Source organism: Antechinus flavipes, chromosome 4, assembly GCF_016432865.1.
Source record: "Antechinus flavipes isolate AdamAnt ecotype Samford, QLD, Australia chromosome 4, AdamAnt_v2, whole genome shotgun sequence".
Classification (NCBI taxonomy): Eukaryota; Metazoa; Chordata; class Mammalia; order Dasyuromorphia; family Dasyuridae; genus Antechinus; species Antechinus flavipes.
The window spans coordinates 28660964-28680965 of NC_067401.1; the positions used below are offsets into that span (position 1 = coordinate 28660964).

At 46.9% G+C, this 20002-nt stretch overlaps 1 protein-coding gene across 1 annotated transcript in view; it reads left to right on the forward strand.

Moving 5' to 3' along the window:
- The window catches only part of BLMH (bleomycin hydrolase), a 43427-nt gene that overhangs the window by 11051 nt on the left and 12374 nt on the right, over positions 1 to 20002 (forward strand). Inside the window, exons 7-11 of the mRNA XM_051992238.1 lie at positions 9679 to 9834; positions 10522 to 10680; positions 10778 to 10845; positions 11649 to 11763; positions 16935 to 17004. Of these exons, the coding sequence (XP_051848198.1) occupies positions 9679 to 9834; positions 10522 to 10680; positions 10778 to 10845; positions 11649 to 11763; positions 16935 to 17004 (568 nt within the window). The remainder of the gene's footprint in view (positions 1 to 9678; positions 9835 to 10521; positions 10681 to 10777; positions 10846 to 11648; positions 11764 to 16934; positions 17005 to 20002) is intronic.

Below are 20002 nucleotides of genomic sequence, written 5' to 3' on the forward strand. Positions count from 1 at the left end.
ACTGAAAAAAGCATTTTCTCATATTTATGTTGTTTCCATTCTCAAGATACACTACTAAATCACCATTTTATGGTGCTCAATTTAGAGCATATGCTTAATGAAAAAGAGGTAAAATTATGTTTGAATTCTGTTGGCCCTTCACTTAAGAACACCTACCATGGCACATGGATGTCTAAGATTTAATCAGTTAAACACAATATTAGCTTTTTTGCTTCTAGATCGTTATTTAATTTACACTGGTGTTGTCTGCCTCTGATTTTGGTCTGACAAATAGATGAACAGGTTTGCTGCCTTCCTTGGGAGGTAGTGTGAAGACTGAGCATTGGAAAAGCATTTTAAACCTTGAATAGTTAGAAGGATGTGTGGATACCATATTGGGTTTGCTTGCCCATCCATTAAGAGATTTATCATTTTGTGTTGTATTGTTTTGAAAATCCAAGTGACGTGACCTTTGATTCTTGTTATCATTTCCATTACCAACTCTGCTTTGTAGCAAGGCGTTCTGTGAAACTAAACCAACCCACTGACCACATCTGACACTGTTTCTTTGCTTACTTGCTGTCATCCATCCTCTGGGAGTCTCCAGTGATCTCACACTGCTTCAGGCTCTTTGCCTTTTGCTGTGTTTCTCTTTACATTATTGTGGTCGTGCTGCTAAGAGATGATAGTTGTGAGTGTTCGGGATATACAGAGTGACCTCTGGCCTGAGACTCAGGATCTGTCCAGCCCAGTCTTGTCTCTAACAGTGGCTCCAGGTGACACTCTTGGCTGCCGTGACATCTGGATGGTGTCACTGCTTTTCTTCTGACTCTAGTTTTCTGTAAAGTGGGCAAGAGCTAGTCTCTGGAGGTACCTTTTTGTTCTGGTTTGATGGTTCTCCAAATCCTTCCATTCAATTCAGCAAATACTAGACATCTGTACCTGCCGTGAGTCAGTGTTCTGGGTGTGGGCCATTCAAACTCAGGAGTGAATTAGGCTCCGTGTTCAACTTTTACCATCTCATGTGCTCATGACAGTCTTGGAAACGCTAATGAGACTCCCCCAAGAGTCTCTGGGGTGAATTACTTCCATCCAACCTCCATGCTGATTCCTTCTCTTCCCTCTTGAGCTGGTTTAAATTTAAAAAAATTTTAAAACCCCCAGGGTTCTGTGCAGCCTCTGGCAACCGCAATTATCTGTGAGTGCCTGTGGTGGTCTGTAGGATCAGAGGTGGTGCTGTGAACCCTTTTATTTTGTGGATTGAGGTGTGTGTGTGTGTGTGTGTGTGTGTGTGCTGGTCACTTCCAGCTTGTAGGAAGGATCTGTTCAAGCTCGCTCTTAGGGGTTAGGTTTAGGATATGGTTAAAAAATAGGCGTACCATATGACCTAGCCATTAGTGGATCTTAACTTGAAGATGCAGAAGTCACTTTGGAGCCTTGAAAGGGCCTCAAGATTGTCATGAATTTTCCTTTTTATCCTTGTAAATACAATAATAGTATCATAAACTGTGCAGAGAAGTTGATTGATAGTTTTTGGTTGATAACAAAATGACATTTGTAAAGCACATAACAGTTCTTGGCATGTAGTAGGAACTTAATAAATGCTTGTTCCCTTCCCCTTTGAGAAGAAAGGCAGAAAATATTTTTATTTCTTATTTAAAAAAAAAAAAATTACTCTGTTCAAGCTTTAGAGGGCACTCTCTCATTGATCTATTCTGAGACATAGTGAACAAAATAATGTTTATTATGCATTTCTTTTAGGCTGGATCAACTTCTATGTCCCACTTTCTTTTTTATTTTATGAAAAATTTAAAAATGTTAATAGTAAATAGAATCTTGTTTTCTTTTAGCATTTGGGTAATAAAACAACCTTGGGGAGAGGTCCAAAGTACACTTCACACTGAATTCGCCTCGTGGCAAATAATGTAATAGCAAATTCCCATAATAGTTCTCTTTTCCTAAGATAGGACTTGTTTCCATGTTCTCTGCCCCTGGTAGCTTTTTGAAATTTAAATATTTTGCAATTCAAAGTCTACTTTCTCTCTTTTTCTTTCTCCCATGCCCTCCCCTCCCCATTTAAAAGAAAAAAAGGAAAACAAAACTCTTATGACAGACTTTCATATTCAAGCAAAACAGATTGCTCCACTGTCTACATCCCAGAACTGTTTGTCATCCTCACCTTTGTCAGGAGTTGGTAGCATGTTGCGTCATGGATTCTCTGGAGCTGTGATGGGTCACTTCATTGTCTTTCCACATGGGCTGCCTCCCTTTGTTCCACAGAAGTCATTCTTGTTCCAAATGCCATCTCCTCACCACAACTTCCTGCCTGCACTGTCCAGGTATCTTGATAAGGTGTCTTCTCCTCCTCCCCATCATTACAGTGCTAGTTAAAGGAAATGCCTTTCCCCAGCAAACACCAGATTCTTCTTTCTGTGCTTATGTAGCTCAGTTCTGTGAAGATTGGTTACGTCCTGATCTGGTTGGATTGCAAGCTTCTTGGGAGTTTGCATCGTTTCTGTATTCCCATGCTTGGCACCTTGCACTGAATACTAGTGGATTCATTGATCCTGCCCTTTTGCTGATTCTTTTCTGTCTTTTGGGAAAATACCACTTCTGGGTACCAACAACGCTGCCCATTCATTGGGATGACTAAACCAGAAGCCACCTGTAATACCTTCCAACTAATCCTTCTCACAAACCAGGGCTTCCTCTGTTCTGGGTCTGCCAACAGTATTCCCAATTGCTTTTTAACATCTTTTTTACTTCTTGATATTTCTAAGTACCTGCAGTGCTTGTTCCCGGACTGTTCTAAGTCCCTAAGGAGCAGCTCCCTCTGATGTTGCTTATGAAAAGACTGTCCTTGTTGACTTCAACACAATTTCCCTCCCTCTCTTCACAACTGTCTCTCTGAATATTCTCATTTTCTGCCCTCCTCCCATATTGCACAGTTCTCCAGCTCAGATTTTGGCAATTTGTGGACTGAAGAAGGCGAGGGATAGAGAGGGGAAAGATAGAAAGGAGTTAAAAGGTCAGGCATCTTATTTATGATCCTGACCCTGGGGAAGAAGTCTTACTTAACTCTCATCCTGCTTTTTCACTGTGTAATTATGTTTTGAGGTATGTGACCTGACTCTTTGCATAAGATACTATGTGTAGTTGTGTTCCATTAGGATTGTGTTTTATTTTTCCCTCAAGCTTGTTTAGACCATCTTGGAAAAAGCAAGTGATGCTACAACAGTTGCCCACAAGAGAGCAGAGTAGGATAACAAAAATATTCCAGGCTTTGGCTTATTATGTTCTTAGCTTAGGGACACAGTATATCATAATCTCTTCTCCAAAAAAAAAAGGAAACCTTTTCTAAAAGTCAGCTGGTTGGTTCAGTGGATAAAACCGTGAACCTGAGTTAAAACAGCTTCATATACTTACTCACCATGTGCCTCTGATTAAGTCACTTAGTCTTGCTGCCTTCCTCAGTTTCCTCATCTGTAAAATGAGTATAATAAGAACACCTAATTTCTCAGGTCATCATAATGATAAAATGAGATAGTATTTGTGTAATGCTTTGTAAACCTTAAAACATTATCTAAATGCTGGTGATGATGGTGGTGGTTGTTTGTGGTGTAAATGTGTATTTTAGAAAGCTGAATTCTAAGTCCATTCTTTTACTAAAACAAGCACTTGTCTTAAACCCAAATGACCCCTGTTATATATAGTTAATAATTTGGATAAGAAGAGAGTAGTATAAAATGAAATTGGCACCTCTGAAATCAGAGGATGTCTCAAACTCTCCTCTCCAAGGGTCAGTGGAAGTGAGTTTTATTCCCTCTCTGGCTGTACTTTACTGAAAGGAAGGTATTCTTGGAGGGGGGGGGGGGGGGGATCAAGTTTAGAAGTCCTGTGGAGAGGTAGCTCTTTGTTTTGCAAGCAGGGTCACCATATGATTCATCAGATTGAAAGATTTTACTGTTCACTGAAGGTGTGATTGAATTGCTAGAAACTTAATTTCTGCCCAGTATAGCCAAGCATGAGCCCAAGTGCTAATCTTCGAGAATGGTTTGTGACTGTCATGGGTAGTTGCTAGGGTAAGGTCCATGTTTCTGTTTGGCCAGGGTCAGCTGTGTCATTCTCTCTCACCAGGGACTGCAAACTTTTAGGCCTTAGAAATTGGCTCTTTGTCTAAGAGCTGGAGGTAGTTAGGTCTCTCACCAGCCCGTAGAATTGGGGGGGCTGGTGAAGTATCTTCTTTGCACAGCCTTTAAATGGCAGTGTCAGCAGATTGGATACGTGGGTGGCTGTAAATAGATACTGTGTCCAAGTAACATGGTGTTGGTTCCAGCAGGCAGGGCGCCAATGGACAAACGCCAGGCTCAGTAAAACTTAGCAATAGAAATCAGTCTATTTACCTCTTCCCTGATTTCTCCATCTCTTCCTCTTCTACATCCTCCCCTCCCTAGTGCACCCAAATTGAAAATAGGAGGGTGTGGTTTCCAGCTTAATTTGAGGAGGGCTGATGGTGCTAACCTTTTAGCAGCCCTCTCGATTCACCCCAAAGCCTCCAGCCCAATAGTTAATTTTTGTCCTTTTTTTTTTCTCCTCCCCTTCTTTCTCTCCCCTCATCTTACCTCATCCTGCACTGTACACAGGGTTTCCTGCTACACTGGTGCTAGGCCCAACTTCTTTCTAGGGAGAGAAAATTTGTGCTCAGAGACAAGAATCAAAAGTGGAAAAACAAAACAACCTGGAGTCGTCTTAGCAGCTCTTCCCCTATCTCTGCCCAGGTCCGTCCCTCCACTCACTCTCACTCCATGTGGACCTGATTGTCCACACGGAGGATGCAGTGGAGTGTGCCCTGCATTTGGAGGTATAGTTCTGGCTTCTTTGCTGTGGGTGACCCCAGGCAAATCATTGCAGTGGTCTAAGCCTCCACCTCCCCGTTTATGAGATAATGGATACTTGCATGGCCCAACTACAGGGTCTTGAGAAGATTGCTTTGTAAACCTGCTGTATAAACATGAGGCCCAAGCATTGTCTCGGTGCATGATGCCAAATAAACCATGCTTGTCGTTGGAATATTGTCCCAGAAGGCCACAACTCTGTGATCTTTTGGACCATCCCTCTCTGGGCTTACCAAACTGAGCCCAAGCCACAGAATCCTAGATCCAGGCCTGCAAGGGCCCTCCGAGTCTAGATCTGATTCAGAGCCAGGCCTGGAAGGGCCCTCTGAGTCTAGATCTGATCTAGCCCTTGCAGAGGAGGAGACCGAAGCCCCAGGGCATTTGCGTAGGGTCACATAGGAAGCAGGAGAGGTGGGATTTGGAGTCACATCCTCAGTGATTCAGCCCCATTGCTACAAGAAAGTCCTTGAGGATAATTGAAAGCCGTCTGTCCATATCCTACTGACGTGGGGCTGGTGGCAAGTTGTTGAGTGAAATAATCCCTTTTATTCCACACCACCCTAATTTATAGGGACTCTCTAACACACGCATTCTAATGAATACCCTAAATTGTTGTTTCCTCGTCCAAAGTTTCCAGGTGGCAGTGTCCCATCACCATTATCTCTTTCAGCTTCGCCAATCTCCTTGGCTCCTCTTGCCTTCGCACCTCTCTGCCTCCAGCTGCCTTGCTTCTGTTTGTATGTATCTCTATAGAGGGTGTCCTAAGTCCTGGCTTATTTTCCCTCACAAGGCATCAAGCTCCCCCGAGGCTGTGACTTGACTCTTTTCCTTTGTGTCCGCATTGTCGGGCACTGAGGACCGTGGTCCATGCTTGCTGACTGATTTTAGCCATGCCTTAGACTAAAGACATCTAATCTGTCCCATGCTGATACTAAGCAAGGTTCATTATGTACAGTGATCCCAGCTGAGCCAGAGGGATACCCCCCACACCCATCTTTACCTATAAGATTTGTTCTTTTAAAGCCAGCTGGGGGTGGTCTGGCTCAATATCAAAGCAGACATGGTTTAAAGGCCATCTGTAATGGCTCATAAAGTAGGCAGCCAAACCTTGTAAAGAAGGAAGACCCAGAGAAAAGGAGAACAAAATGCAAGGAAAGACAAAGACAATGGTTTCTCTGGACTTTAATCTTTCTTTCTAGGATATGTGAATACCCCTAAGCTGGGGGCATACAAAACCTATCTTTTTGTGAGGTTTCTGAATGATGTTGGGGGTCTCTGGGTGCAGTGACCTTCCTGACATCCCCCACTTAATCACAAAGTGCCTTTAATCCTGGCCCCTGCTGTCTATGGCTGCTCTCGGGTGCTTCCATGACAATGGATATAGAACAGAAAGAGCTCTTCTTGCATGTCTCTAAGAAGTTCCATGCCTTTGACCCCATCCATCCATGCATTGTGCATGCATGTTGGGTTCATGGATCAAATAGCTTTTCTCTTGTATTGTAATTCAAGCCCAGGCAAGCATATAGTTTTTACAGAATGACATTTAAGTGTGGTGTTTCACACACAGGCCTCTGGAACAACAAAAGAGATTGATTTTTAATGTCTCTCTTTCACCAGGAAGCTAGTTTATAAAAACCATAGTGCAGGGAATTGGAGGCACCTCTTTTATCTGGGATAATTTAGGTTAGTGCTGGTTGGAGCCAACAGATTCCCTCTTCAACATCCCACAAGCACTATAAAAGTCACCTGACTGTTTTGGTTTGTCATAGGATTTCTGGGAGTGCTGGGTAGGTGTGATTGGGGGTAGGAAGAAAGTTGGAAAAAAAAAAAACAAAAACAAAAGAAAGGTGATTTGTTCACTCAATCTTAGAATTCACCAGCTGCTACTAGTTACTTTTTTAGAGTTTTTTTTTTTTTTAAGAGAGAAAAATGTTGGTTTGTTTTGGACACCACCATTCTCTTTAACTGCTCCCAGAGAGAAGAGAGAAGGATGGAATTGATATGTCTAACCAAGCCAGTCTGATTTTTTTGGTACAGGAAGGGCCGAGGAGGAGATCTCTGACAGTGCTGATGAGCACGTTCCTTGCAGTGTCCTCTTAAAGGCTAGACCACTGGGAGAGTTAATGACTTAGCAGAGATCTCATGTCTTTCCTCCCCAGGAGTTCCCTGTTCCAGAAATCCCTTCATCCCAACATGGATCCAGAGAATTCCCACATTGAGGGTACACTCTCCCCGACTCCCAGAGCCTTTATTTAAGGAGGGTCTCCAGGCTAGCTGTCTTGTCCCTCTCTAGGCTCTGCTCTGGACTTCTCTACCATGCCTTTGTGAGGGCTCCCTTCCTCCCCTTGCTCCCTTCCCCCACCCTCCAGCTTCCTGTTTGAAGTTGTCCTTCCTCCTTGGAATGAGAGCTCTTAGAGGGTAGAGACTGTTTTTCTTTCTGCTTAAGTTTGTCTCTTACAGCAATGCTTAATAAATGTTTGTTGACTGATCCGGTCTGGGTCAGACAGGTTTTGAATCCAGGTTTTCCAGATTTTGAAGTTGGCACTTTCTATTCTAGCCCACTGCTTCTCAGTTTTATACGGCCAACGCTGTGTTGGCCCCAAGTCATGTAGGCCCAACTCCATGTTATTTAGTCAAAAATTTATCAATTAGGCAGTTGGGCAGTCAGCAGCCATTCATTTAGCATTAATGCCTAAACACTGAGGATAGGAGGCAGTCTTTGCTTTTGTTCCAGGAGCTTTATGCTATAAATTTTCTAACTACCAGGTACCTTCCAGGTGGGTAGAGAAGGTGAAGCTGCCCCTCTGGCCTTAGGTGATGTGTCTTTGGATTCAAGCAAGTTGCCAATTTTGTAGAATGAGTGTTAATGCATGAAGATGCTAGCAAAAGTCCCTGTGTAGGTCCCCTGCTCCAGGGGATATTGTAAACATGGGCTGCTGGAGCAAGATCCACTCTGCCTGACTGTCAGGTACTGACTGGACCCCTGCTTTGGCCCCAGCGTTGGGCCAGGGGTGAGATCTCAGAGGGCTCACATCTAGTTAGAGAAGAGAGTTGGGCCAGCCGTTCCTTGGGTTCCTGAATGTAAGAGCTCTGGGTTTGCTCTTTTTGGGGCTGCAGTAGTAGATAGGATTCTGGGAGCAAGAGGGACTTCAACTGGGCCTCAAACTGGAGGGGAAGAGAGATTGAGAAAAGCAAATGTGTGCAAGTGAGAAAAAACTTGGTTTTTTTACTGGAGAGGTAGCCGGCCTAGGTCACAGCGAGGGGTTGTTCGTGTTCCATCACATCTAGGAAGGTGGGATCAACCAGGTAGGGCAGTTTGCTTTTTAAAATATAATATAACTTATATGTATAATATATATTTTAATATAATATAATAATAATTGCTTTTGGTTATATTTTTAAGTTCCTCCCCACCCCTCACTAGAGAAGGGCCACCCTTTGGCGCAGCTCCCTAACGACGTCTCCATTTACCTCTCTTCCCTGTGTGTGTATATATCTGCATGTAAAGCCATACTCCGCACATTTCTGCTATCAGTCCCTTCTCTGGGTGGGCAGCGTATCACTCCTGGGCCCTTTGCAGTTAATTTGAGAATTTATAACACTCAGAAGAGCTTAGTCATTCACCATGGATCTTTGCACTGTTGCTATTACGGTGTCGGCGTTCTCTTGGCTCTCTGCTCATTTTATTCTTTGTTATTTTGAATGGGGCAGTTTAGACCAGAGGAGAGGATAGATAGGACAGAAGTGATTGTTTCTCCTGGTGTGCTGGAAGTAAAAAGGGAAGCACTGAGGTCCTGGGCACTTTCAGTTGTTGAAAAAAATATTAAGGGCTTGCCATGGCCCCCATGTTGTGAGGTAAATGCAGAGATGGAGTCCTGTCCTCAGGGAGAGAGTAGTCTCATTGGAGAAGGAAGACCCATAGTACAGAAAATAGTAAGCACCATACATGGTGAGTGCAGGATTTATGGCACGGCCAGGAGCAAGGGAGCCCAGACGAGGAGGGCGGCGGTACCTTGGAGAGAGCAATTGGAGCAAGAGACAACAGAATGTAGTGTTCAGATCTGGGGGTTAAGGATTGTCTTATTAGGGGCTGTTAGATTGAAGATACGACACTTGGTTTACCTCCTAGTACGTGGAGGAAAAGTTACTATGGATGGAGCTGAGGGGGGGCCTGGGCAGGGAAGCAGGGATCATCTTCTCGATTCTGGTCCAGTTTGTTGCCACTCAGAAGCAGCGTGAACAAGCCCTTGTCACCAGGCCTCTACTCCTCCCTTTCTAGGAAGGAAGAGGACGCGGGCTAGTTAGGTCCTGAGGAGAGGGCAAAGGCCACCTGTCTTCATCGGAAACACAGGGCTCATCTGCTCCAGACCAGCCTTGGGACATGCCTTGGCCGGCAGGCGCCACCCGAGCCGATAGAGAACTGTTTAGAATTCCCAAGACCGGAGGACCCTGGGACAATCACAGGGAACCTGATGTTTAGGGGGAAGGAAGTAATTTATAAAACACATGTTATTTATCATTTACAGAGGCAGGGACACAATTCTGGGCAGGCGTCAGTTTTTTTGGCTTAGGAAACATCAGCAGGGCGAACTCTGGGAGTCACGAGTTTGACATTTCAGCCTATTTATTGAAAATGGCAGGGGTCGGTTCATGCCCTGTGGGGACCCTGGCCTTTTGGAGCAAAATTGACTTTCCTTGAAAATGTCTGGCTGTGAATGTTTAATTTTAAATTCCTTGAGCCCCCAGGGTGAGGACGGGTGCTGCCTTCTTGTTGTTGCTCATTTCTTCTTTTCCCCCCCACTAGGTCTTCCGAGTGGTCAGCATCTGCTTGGGCACCCCCCCAGACAAATTCACCTGGGAGTACCGAGACAAGGATAAGACCTACCATAAGATTGGACCCATCTCACCCTTGGAGTTCTACAGGGAACACGTCAAGCCTTTCTTCAACATGCAGGACAAGGTTGGGGACTGTTGTTCGCCGTGGCTGGCAGTCGGCTAGAGGGCAGGTCCAGGACTCTGCTTGTCCCTGTATAACCTGCAGATTGGAAGCTCAGTCCCCCAAGCGGGCACTCTAGGGCCTGGTCCTCCCTCAGCCCATGTCAAGGTCTGTCTCCTTGGGCTCCTTTGACCTGGACAGGCTGAGTCCTAGTATTATGAGTGGGTGGGCTGAGAGAGGCCTCCCTTTTCTATCCTAGATCTTTTCCACCTCCTTAGTAAGAAGATCTCCCCCATCTGTCCCCGTTCTCGGTGCTCTGCCTCCTGTGCCCCTTTTTTTAGAGCCTCCGCACTTTGAAGTCACATTCTGCAATCACCCCCTTATTGCAATTAGTGCACGTTTGGAAGAATGATGTTGGGGGGGGCCATTACCCAAAACAAATGGATGGAACTCTCACAAGAGTCAGTTTGAAAAGAGTAGACTCATATCCCTTTACCTGAATTGCCAGTCTCTCTGGGACCTCTCCAGGCTCTTTATGTTGCCTTTTGTTGGTTTGTGTTGTTGTGTCACGTGGTTGTGGTCTCGGTGTACTTTGGGGTACACTCCCAGAGCAGTGAATTGCTTGCAGCTCGCCCCAAATCTGTGGGCCGGGCCAGCCACGCTGCCGTAATCTAGTCTGTGTCATGACGGACATTGCCTTGGTCTCCTCAGATCTGTCTGGTGAACGACCCTCGGAGTCAGCATAAGTACAACAAGCTGTACACTGTGGAATACTTGAGCAACATGGTTGGCGGGAGGAAAACCCTGTACAACAACCAGCCCATTGACTTCTTGAAAAAGATGGTCGCCACCTCCATTAAAGAAGGAGAGGTGGGTGCGGGCCTTGCACAGATCCCTCTGGACTAACTCCTTTGGGCCGGGGATCTGGGGACCGTCTGTGCTGAGCGTCCCCTTTCTCTCTCTCTAGGCCGTGTGGTTTGGCTGTGATGTTGGAAAACACTTCAATGGCAAGCTGGGCATCAGCGACATGCACATGTGAGTGCCCGGGGCCTCCATCTTCTGGGTCGGGGCTCTTTGCCCTTAGTGTGGGTGTCATGGACCCCCCGAGCAGGCAGCCTGGGAAGCTTGTGGATCTTCTCAGTTGTATCTTTAAACATGTAAAATAAAATACATAGAATTACAAAGAAAACACTTATATTAAAATATGGATACCCAGACCAAGCCCTGAGTTCATGGACCCTTTGTCCTTGAGAGCCTGGAAGATCCGAGCCAGCGCTCAGGCTGCCGAGGTGGGGGAGGCGGGAGGCTGGAGTTCCCACCTCGCTTCTCAGAGTTGTTGGCACTGGGACATCTCTAAACCACTTGCTCCTGTGTAAAATGGTGGGAGTCCCTCGTGAGGTGACGTAAAGCAAAGCACTTGGCAGCTCGTGGCAGTCTCAGAAGCCGCTTGTTGGGGCTCAGAGGAGGAAACTGAGACCCAGGCCGCTGACGTGTCTAGCAGGGCCCAGGAACTAGCAGACCCAGCATCTGACCCCTCGACCTTCTGAGTCCACAGCTAGGGCTCCTTAGGTTGGAGCAAGCCCGTCTCTGATCCTTTGGCTTGAGATTTAGAGGAATTTGTGTCTTGGGTTTGGGGCAGACCCCCCCACGTGGCATAGGGAAGAACGTTTTGGTGATGAGCTGCGTTCTGCCTCCCGCGTGTGCTCGGGCAGAGCCCAGAACAGCTCCAGGTCCCATTAGGTTCTGCGTGCCCCTCACAAGGGACAGCCGGGCTTTTCCGGGGGAGGCTGCTTTCCTCTTGGCCCTAATTTTTTTTTCCTAACACACCTTGTTTGCAGCTATGACCATGAGCTGGTGTTTGGGGTCTCCTTGAAGAACATGAACAAAGCAGAGAGGTTGACTTTTGGTGAATCTCTGATGACCCACGCCATGACCTTCACGGCCGTCACGGAGGTAGGCCTCCCCCCGCTGCCGGCAGTGTTTGCACAGATGGGTCTGAACTCTCCCTCAGCCCGCTTGTCTGGGCCAGCTTCATTACCAGTGTGTGCGCCGTTTGGAAAGGTCGGCTTCCAGACAGGATGTCCCACCTGCGTCACTTGGGGCGGGCTGGGTCCTCCGAGACGGACCAAGTGGGAACGTTGCAGTGAAGTGAGGAGCGGAATCTGGGCCAGAGGGAGCTAGGGCGGCCCCCAGCCCAGCCTGCAGACTTTTGTGGTTTGCAAGAGTGAATTTGGAGGCGATTTTTGTTTTCAAAGAGTTAAAATAGGCCTTGGATAGAGTGTGCAGGAAGTCTCTGCTTAGTGGTCCTTGTCTCCTCCCACCCACCCTGCTTTTATTAGGGCTTCAGGGTTTTTCTAAAATAGTCCAGGGAGAAGGGTAGCGTGTCCTTTGTGTACATCCCCAGTTCCTTGGTGGCATTCAGGGGAGTGAAGCACTCGGACGTCTCCACCACGGATGCTGGGCTGCCATCCACAAGGCTCGGCTTGTTTCTAGAGTCCGTAGTTCTGATGAACCTGGTGAGAAGTGGTCATGAGGAAGCCTTCTCGTGACCAGCCTGGGCTAGACTTGCTAGACAGAGGCCGTAGGCTTTGTTAGCCTCTTTTGTTCCTTGGTCTGTTATTAGAGAAGCAGTGAAGTGGGCACAAAGACCCCTGGCTTCAGATCCTCCTCAGACTGAGAGCTGAGGTCCTGGGCAAGTCACTGGGGGAAGGGGCTTGGACCCAACCCTCTTGACTTCTGAGGTCGTTTCCAGCTTCGAGCCTGATGTGTGATCTTACCTAAAAGTATGTTGGAAGTAGGAGAATGGAGAAGTGGCTCTTTTCCTTGGAGGGATCTCTTGGGTTGATTGATTCCAGGCATATTTGTGAGGGCTGGTACCCTTCCCCTCTCTCCCCCTCACCCCCCACATACAAAATACTAGGGGAGCTTGTGCCCCGGTGGGATCCCCACCTGCTCCCAGGGAGTTTAGACAGGAGGAGGAGCTTGGACCACGTGGTCTCCAAGGCCTCTAGGATGCTGGGATCCCATTCCTGCTGAGCCAGCCAGTTGGGGGTGGTAGTATGGGGTGCAGTTAGAAAGGGACTTGCTATCTAAGGAAAGTTTTTAATTGTTCATTGGAATCTCACCCAGTGAACCTTGGGCAGCTTCTGGCATGGCTGTGTCACATCCATCTTGGGGATAGATTGAGGCAATACCTTCTCTTTCCACCTTTTTCCCCCTAGGGCTGCAGGCCCACCCTTTTGCTCCTTGGTTTTCATCTTCTTGCTTAGAATTATAAAACTGAAAAACTTTAGAGCTGCCTCCATCCTCTTCCCCTCATTTGTGTACAAGACATTTGAGGCCCAGGGAGAAGGAAGTGACTTGGCCAAGATGGCCCAGCTTCCTAGTGACAGAATGAAGCAAGCTCTAGGTGCTCCCTCTGCTCCACGGAGCTAGAAAGGACCTGGATGAAGCCTGCGGCATCGGACTGAGCCACTTTTGGGATGAGGTTCAGTTGTGGAAAGGGAGGCCTCAGGGAACAGTGAAAAGAGGCGAGTTTGGGGGGAAGGAGGTCTTCATGGTGACCCTGGACTCCAACCCCGTCCTCAAGCATTTCTTCATTGCTTTCCAAGAGAAGACAAAGAATGCCCTTTTTTCGTGTTGTTCTGTGCATGTCCCTGGGGGAAATCCTTCCCTGATGTGCTGTTTCCCCTCAAGGCAAGAGTAACCAGATTGCCAGTGAACTGATCAGATTACTCCAAGGATTACTTTTTTTAAAAGAACAAATCTCCTAATGTAACTAACTACTGGTAGCCTGGTATGGTAACAAATTGGTCCTAAAAAGATGTAGGCTGGAGGATTTTCCTGTTGCTTTGTAAGGTCACAGATTGCAAACCTGTGAGCTGTCGGGACAGAAACAATTGGAAAAAGTCACATTTTTCTTCAGTATTAACTTGTTACCGGGTAGCCAAACAATCAAATAGCGATATTGACCTCCAAGCTGGGGGTAGCGTCACTGGCTATAGTTTTGCACAGATCTGAGAAGACAAGCGCTTTCCGGCTTGGAGTGGATTTTTTCCCCCTTAAAAGAAAATGAAAGCTCCATCCCCCCAGACTGATGGGGAGTGCTTTGCTCACAAATGTGTTTCCCTGCTGAGTGATGGATACTGCTGGACCTCACACAGCTTCAGAAACAAGGACAAAAGTTGGAGCCTGAAGCCCCAAAGGCATGGGGCTCAGTGTGTGTGTGTGTGTGTGTGTGTGTGTGTGTGTGTGTGTGTGTGTGTGTGTGTGACAGATTAAATCACATAACTTAAACAGAAGATGAACATTTGGGTTACACAAAAGAACATAGAACTCAGCACTGAGAAGAGGTTTTAAGTAAGAGCTGTCTTTTGCCATTAGAAGTAAGGAGTTAAAAGGGATTTTTCATGAATAAAATATTGGATAAGTTGCTCACGTTTACATGTTTGGACACACACAGTCTTATAAAATTCACTGGATTCATGAGGATTTTTGTTTAAAAACTGTGAGTGTGTGTATGGGTGTGTGAGTGTGTACATCCAAATATCATAGGGTTTTTTACAATTTGCTTTACTTTTCAAGGGCTTTTCTACTGTGCCTGGTTTTTTCGTTGCTTTAGAGCCTGGGTATTTTTACTTTTCAGAGCTGAAAACCACCCAGCTCCATGTCTACATCTCTCCAGTCCAGCTTTGCTCAGGGAAGTTTTTATTCCAGCCGGGTCTGATGAGTTTCTGGGTCAACTGCACACACATAATGCTGGGTGGCTGCTGTGAGACTTACAGTTGAATGGAGGGATGGATCCCAGTTCATCTTCCGCATTTGTAGTTTGTGATCATAAAAGGAGGAAAAAATGGAACAACATGATGCAGAAGGGAGCGTGTGTGCCAGGAGCTCAGCTTATATGGCCCAGATTTCTTCTGAAGAGCTCGTGGGGTTTTAACTCTACTTTCCTTTTATCTCATGATCTCCTTGTGAGAGAGTTTGGCTCAGAAATATTCATGGCATCATCAGCTTAAAGCTGGAAGAAATCTTCCTTCCTCCCTCCCTCCTGCTCTCTCCCTACTCCTTCCTCCTTTCTTTCATCCCCCTCTCTTTCTTCCTTTTTTCCTTCTTCCTTCCTTTCCTTCCTCCTGGTTCAATGACTTGTTCCAAGTTAGTGGTTAGTTACTTAGTTAATCATTCACAAAGGAAAGGTAGAGGTTTTTAGTCTTTAATTGATATCTCAATGTTTCAGTTGTTGACTCTTATAGAAATGCTTAAAGAAGGTAAAAATGGATTACTGAGCTTGAGGAGTAATGAGGGAGTTGGCCCCTGGCACCCTATAACCACCCTTTGTGCCATTCTTGGGTGATTCGGGCAGTTTTTAATGAGCATCATTGGTTCTAAGGATAAATGTGAGTGATGAGCATTTACTGAGGGCCTTTAGCGCAGGACCCCTCTACCTAGAGGATTATTGGCTGTTGTTGATCCTGGAGCAGTGTGTGGTGCTTGAAAAGGCCACGAAGTCGTGCTAGCCAAAGGAAAGTCACAAGCTCAAGAAAGAAACCTGTCCCTAAGTAGGTGTTGATGGATGAGGGAGTCAGGAACTGTGCCTCCTGCTAACATGTCTGAGTTTCTGAGCATGGGTGGACTGTGCCCTATGGGAGCCTCCCACTTGTTCTCTGCCATCATGTGTCAGTCAGTGTGGAGGAGAGAGTAAGTGACCAGTGCCAGGCTGACGGTGCTTTGTCTTCTGAGAAGATGAAAGGCCAAGTTTCTTTAAGAGAAATCTGTAGGACTAAACATTATTCTCTTTGATTTTTTTGTTGAGTTATATTCAATGTTGGTATAAATGCCACCAAGGAAGGAAGGGGTTGGAGACTGGTGGCATTCAGCTCCCCGAGGAGGAAGGCAGAGCCCGCCAGGATGCCTGCAGGAGGCGAGCCCATTACCTCCCCAGAGCCCGGGGCAGGAATTCAGCAGGGCACAGTCTGAAATCCAATCCTTGGGAAGACTGAACACATAAGGTTTCCCTTACTGCACCTTCACTGCCCGTGCAGACCAATTCTGGCTTCCTGTGACTTACCCAGCTTCCTCCCAGGGACATGGGATTGGGATGGGGGCGATGCTTGGGATTTCCCTGGTATAGTAGATGAGGAGAGTCCTTCTGCCAAGAGAGATTGGCCCCTTCCTTGCAAAAATTACTCAGAGAATTACCTGGAACTCTTAGAGCTTAAATGATATGTCCAGGGTCACAGAGCCAGGATGTGTCTGAGGCAGAACTCGAACCCAGGTCTTTGCTTGCTTTAAGACCAGCCCCCGTGTAAAGGCACAAATTACATTTGGTACATGACTAAGAATTTCTTAGTTGGGGGATGGGGTTTTTCCCTCCAGGGAATCTAGAGCATTTCCCGGATAACTTTTATTTTCAATCATCACCTGATGTCAGCTGGCTCTGGCACATCCTCAAGCCCATGCAGAACAGCCTGTAGGTACACGGGGAGCCCAGAGGCTGACTGCCCCAGCTGCCCAGCTAGAGAAGTCAGTTGTGGCAGTCATGAAATGTCCCCGATATACAGAGACGTTGGTGGGTAGGAGGACATACACTTTTCTCCAGTAGTTTCCACTTGTCTTGGGGAGCAGAGTTATTTCTAGAAATATGTGCCATATTTAAATGCTCTTTCCTCTAGAACAAGGTAGTAGAGCAGGTGTCTGGGAAGAGTGTTGGAAGTCAGAGGAGGAAGAGCACGTCCTGTCAGCTTGGGCTCCCTGAAGGCAGGCGCTGGTCTGGGCTTTGTATCTCCTGTGCTTAGCCCAGGGCCGGGCACCTAGCACACTTGGTATGTTCTTGTTGACTCAGAAGCATTTCTGGAGTTGGTTCTGTGCTTTGTGTGCTTTGAATCCAGTGTAGAAATGGGAGGGCTGCGCCCACTGGGGCTGGAAGAGGCCCTGGGTGGTGACCTTGGACTGAGAATGGGCCTGGAGGTCAGGTCTCCAACACCTTGGGATTTGGCCAAGGCTTAGACTCAGGTCGGGCCATGTCAAGTATTTTGAGTTGGGAGCAAGCACTCAGTGGATCAGCAACAGTCGTTACATGGCATTTGAGGACTGTTCACCATATTTACATTTTGGGTTTTTTTCAGGATGTTCATGAGGGAGCGTATGAAAAATGGAGAGTGGAGAATTCCTGGGGTGAAGACCATGGCCACAAAGGTAAGCTAACATGTTCCTTGTTGGCCACTTGACTGGTAACTACCGGATCCCTCCATGGGGTGGGATGTCTGGCCCGGTTCTAGGTCCTCAGATTGTGAAGGAGACATTCAGGAGGTTGATACAACGTCGAGAACAACCTAGGAGTCTGGGGTGGGGGTTGGGGTGCACTTTTTCTGTCATCCTGCTCTCACTTGGCCGAACCCCGAGAACCTCCTCAGCCTTTCTGATTGAGAGCCAGCATGTGCTGGCTTGTGTTGATTCCTTTGGTCAGTCACATCAGGGCAAACCTGTCCCCAAACTGATTTCCCGTGGCCCTTGGAGCTTAGCCAGACAAATAATCAGCCTCCTTCAGATAGTCAGGTTTTCTGAGAGGGAAAAGAGAGGTTGGCAAAGGGACTTGTTTCAAGTCACCAGCAACGATCACTCAATTTTCTGAAAGAACGAGTAATCAGGAGCTAATACAGCTTTCTGTTGAAAAGCATAGTGGAAGTCATGAGTAAGCAACAGGAAATATGCTTTCAATGTATATTTTAAATAATAGATAAGAGCTTTTTAAAAATGCTCATTACTTAGTTTCTAGGGACTCAACCAAGAGACCATGAATTCCAAGGAAGCCTGTGGTGTTAGTCTGTCCAGCACTTGGCCCATCATGGGCTGGGAACCAGACCTTCCCCAAGGCCGACATCCCTCCACGGTGTCAGTTTTCCACTTAGAGAAGCCATGTCACTTTTCTGCTGTTGTGCGTGATCAGAAAGGCAGGACACGTGGGCATTTGAGCAGTGCCATGGCGGACCCCCTGCCGAGAGGCAGTGGGATGAGATGTCCTGGCCCTGGGACGAAGCAGCATTCTTTCACTCAACCAGGAGCCAAGAGTCAAGGGGAAAAAATGAACCAGAAGATAGAAATGCCATGGCTCTTCTCAGTCAGGTTTTTCTATCGTTTCCTTCACTTTCTTCTGGAAGGGCCTGACCTTTGTGCCCCATAGAACTCGAGAGCTCTGGTTTGGGTTGTGCCCACTGAGGTAGCGGCAGCGCCTGCCTCACGGGCTGGGGAGGGGGCCAGACACGAGCCCACGCTCGGTGGCTCTCTGGCTCTTGGGGTCGGAGGCCCCAGAGGGCACCTGGTTCAACCCTGATCCATTCCTACCAGTGGCCATCCAGCAGCTGCACAGTCGGGCCTTTCTTATCCGGGCCCGCTTGGGCTCCTTCCTTTATTAACCAGCCGTGAGGGCAGTGGGGAGATGGGGGTGCTCACCGCAGCTCTGCTGGCCATCCCTCCCCAGAGCCTCTCAGCAGTCGTGGGGCCTCCCTCTGGTTTTCTCTGGGAGAGAAGGCAGGGCGCTAAATGGTCTCCGGGGCCCCTTCCGGCTCTGCCCTCCTCAGATCTCCACAACCTCAAGGCCACACGGGACTTTTTTCCTGCAGCTTTTGGCTTCTTGGCATCCCAGGTCTTTTCATCTCCCCGTGAAACTTATCTTCAGCAATTCTTGGATTCCTGTCCCTTGGCTCTGCTGTGAAGGCCAGTGGCCTCATTTCTGTCCAAACACACGCGAGAGCTCTCACGGCCTTTCTGTTCCTCATCAGATTGTTGTAACTCCCCCTCGGAGAGAGCTTCATTGATTTCTCCGATTGTCGTGTGATTATGAAGCGACTCGCTGCAGCGCCTGCTGCGGATCCGGGCAGCATGAGGCTGGAATAGGGGCCCCGCTGAGCCGCGCGGTTTTTAATGGCCATTTCCTGTTAGATGGCTTTGCTTTCCTTTGAGGCAGCGATTTGGGGCAGGCTAGGGAGGCTTCCTAAGGAAAGGCAAGCACGGCTTCACAGATTTCCAGACAGTTCACTGAAAAGGAATCTGAAAAAACATTCACGGCTCTGAGATGGAGACAGAAACAGTGTGTGTGTGTGTGTGTGTGTGTGTGTGTGTGTGTGTGTGTGCATGTGCCCCTCAGGACAGTCGCTAGCTGATGGTACCCACTGGAGAACAGCATTTGAAAGATAGAATTATTCGCAGGATGTTTTAAAACTTTTTTTCTAAGGGTGAATTTAAAAGGCATTCAGTTCTGCTTTGTTTGGTTTCTTAATCTATTTTCCCATCATTGCTGATGCTTTGGTTAATCCTCCAGTGGTACCCTATTAACTTTTGATCTATCCTGAAATTAGGCGAACCCAGGTTTCTTGGGTAATTTGTCATAGATGCAAGTGATTGACTTGATGGGTGTAGGTCAGTGGGCTCACACGAGGCTGTAAGCTGTGGCTCTAGTAACAGCAAGGATAAAGGTTTCTTTTTATTTCTCCTTAATTCTTTTTATTTATTTTGTTAAATATTTCCCAATTACATGTGAACAATTTTAAAACAATTATCTTTAAAAGTTTTGAATTCCAAATTCTCTCCCAGCTCCCTCCCAGGAGGACATCAGTGATACACGTGAAGTTGGGCCAAATATTGTCATGTTAATAATATTGCAAAGAAAACCAGCAAAATTGTAAAAATAAAGTAAGTGTTTTTTTAAAAGCCCACTTCAGTCTACATTCAGAGGTCATCTGTTGTCTACCTGGAGGTGGAGAGCATTGTTCATCCTGGGTCAGCGACAGTGCTGTTTTCTAAGCTGGGTGACTTAGTGAAGCTGATTGTCCTTATGGCCTCCCTGCACATTCTGAGCTCAGCTCCCTGGCCATATGGTCAACTCTGATTTAAAAAGCAAAACAAAAAAATACAAAATTTTGGAACCAGCTTCATGCTTCTTTGCTAATCTCCTTCCCCCAGTCTCCCGGCCCTCTACCCAACCCCAGCTGTTCACTCGTGATGAACACAAATCTTGTCTCCCTCCTTACCTCATCCCTCTGTTGAGCTGAGAGCAGGGACTATGTTCCTGCTGTTCTGCCTATAATCTTTTGTTCTAGAGTCTCTGTCTAACTAGAGGTTAAACTAACTTTTGTTATTGTTCTCAAATAATTGAAATGCCAGAGATTATGTAAAGCAAAACATTTCCTCAGGGAGC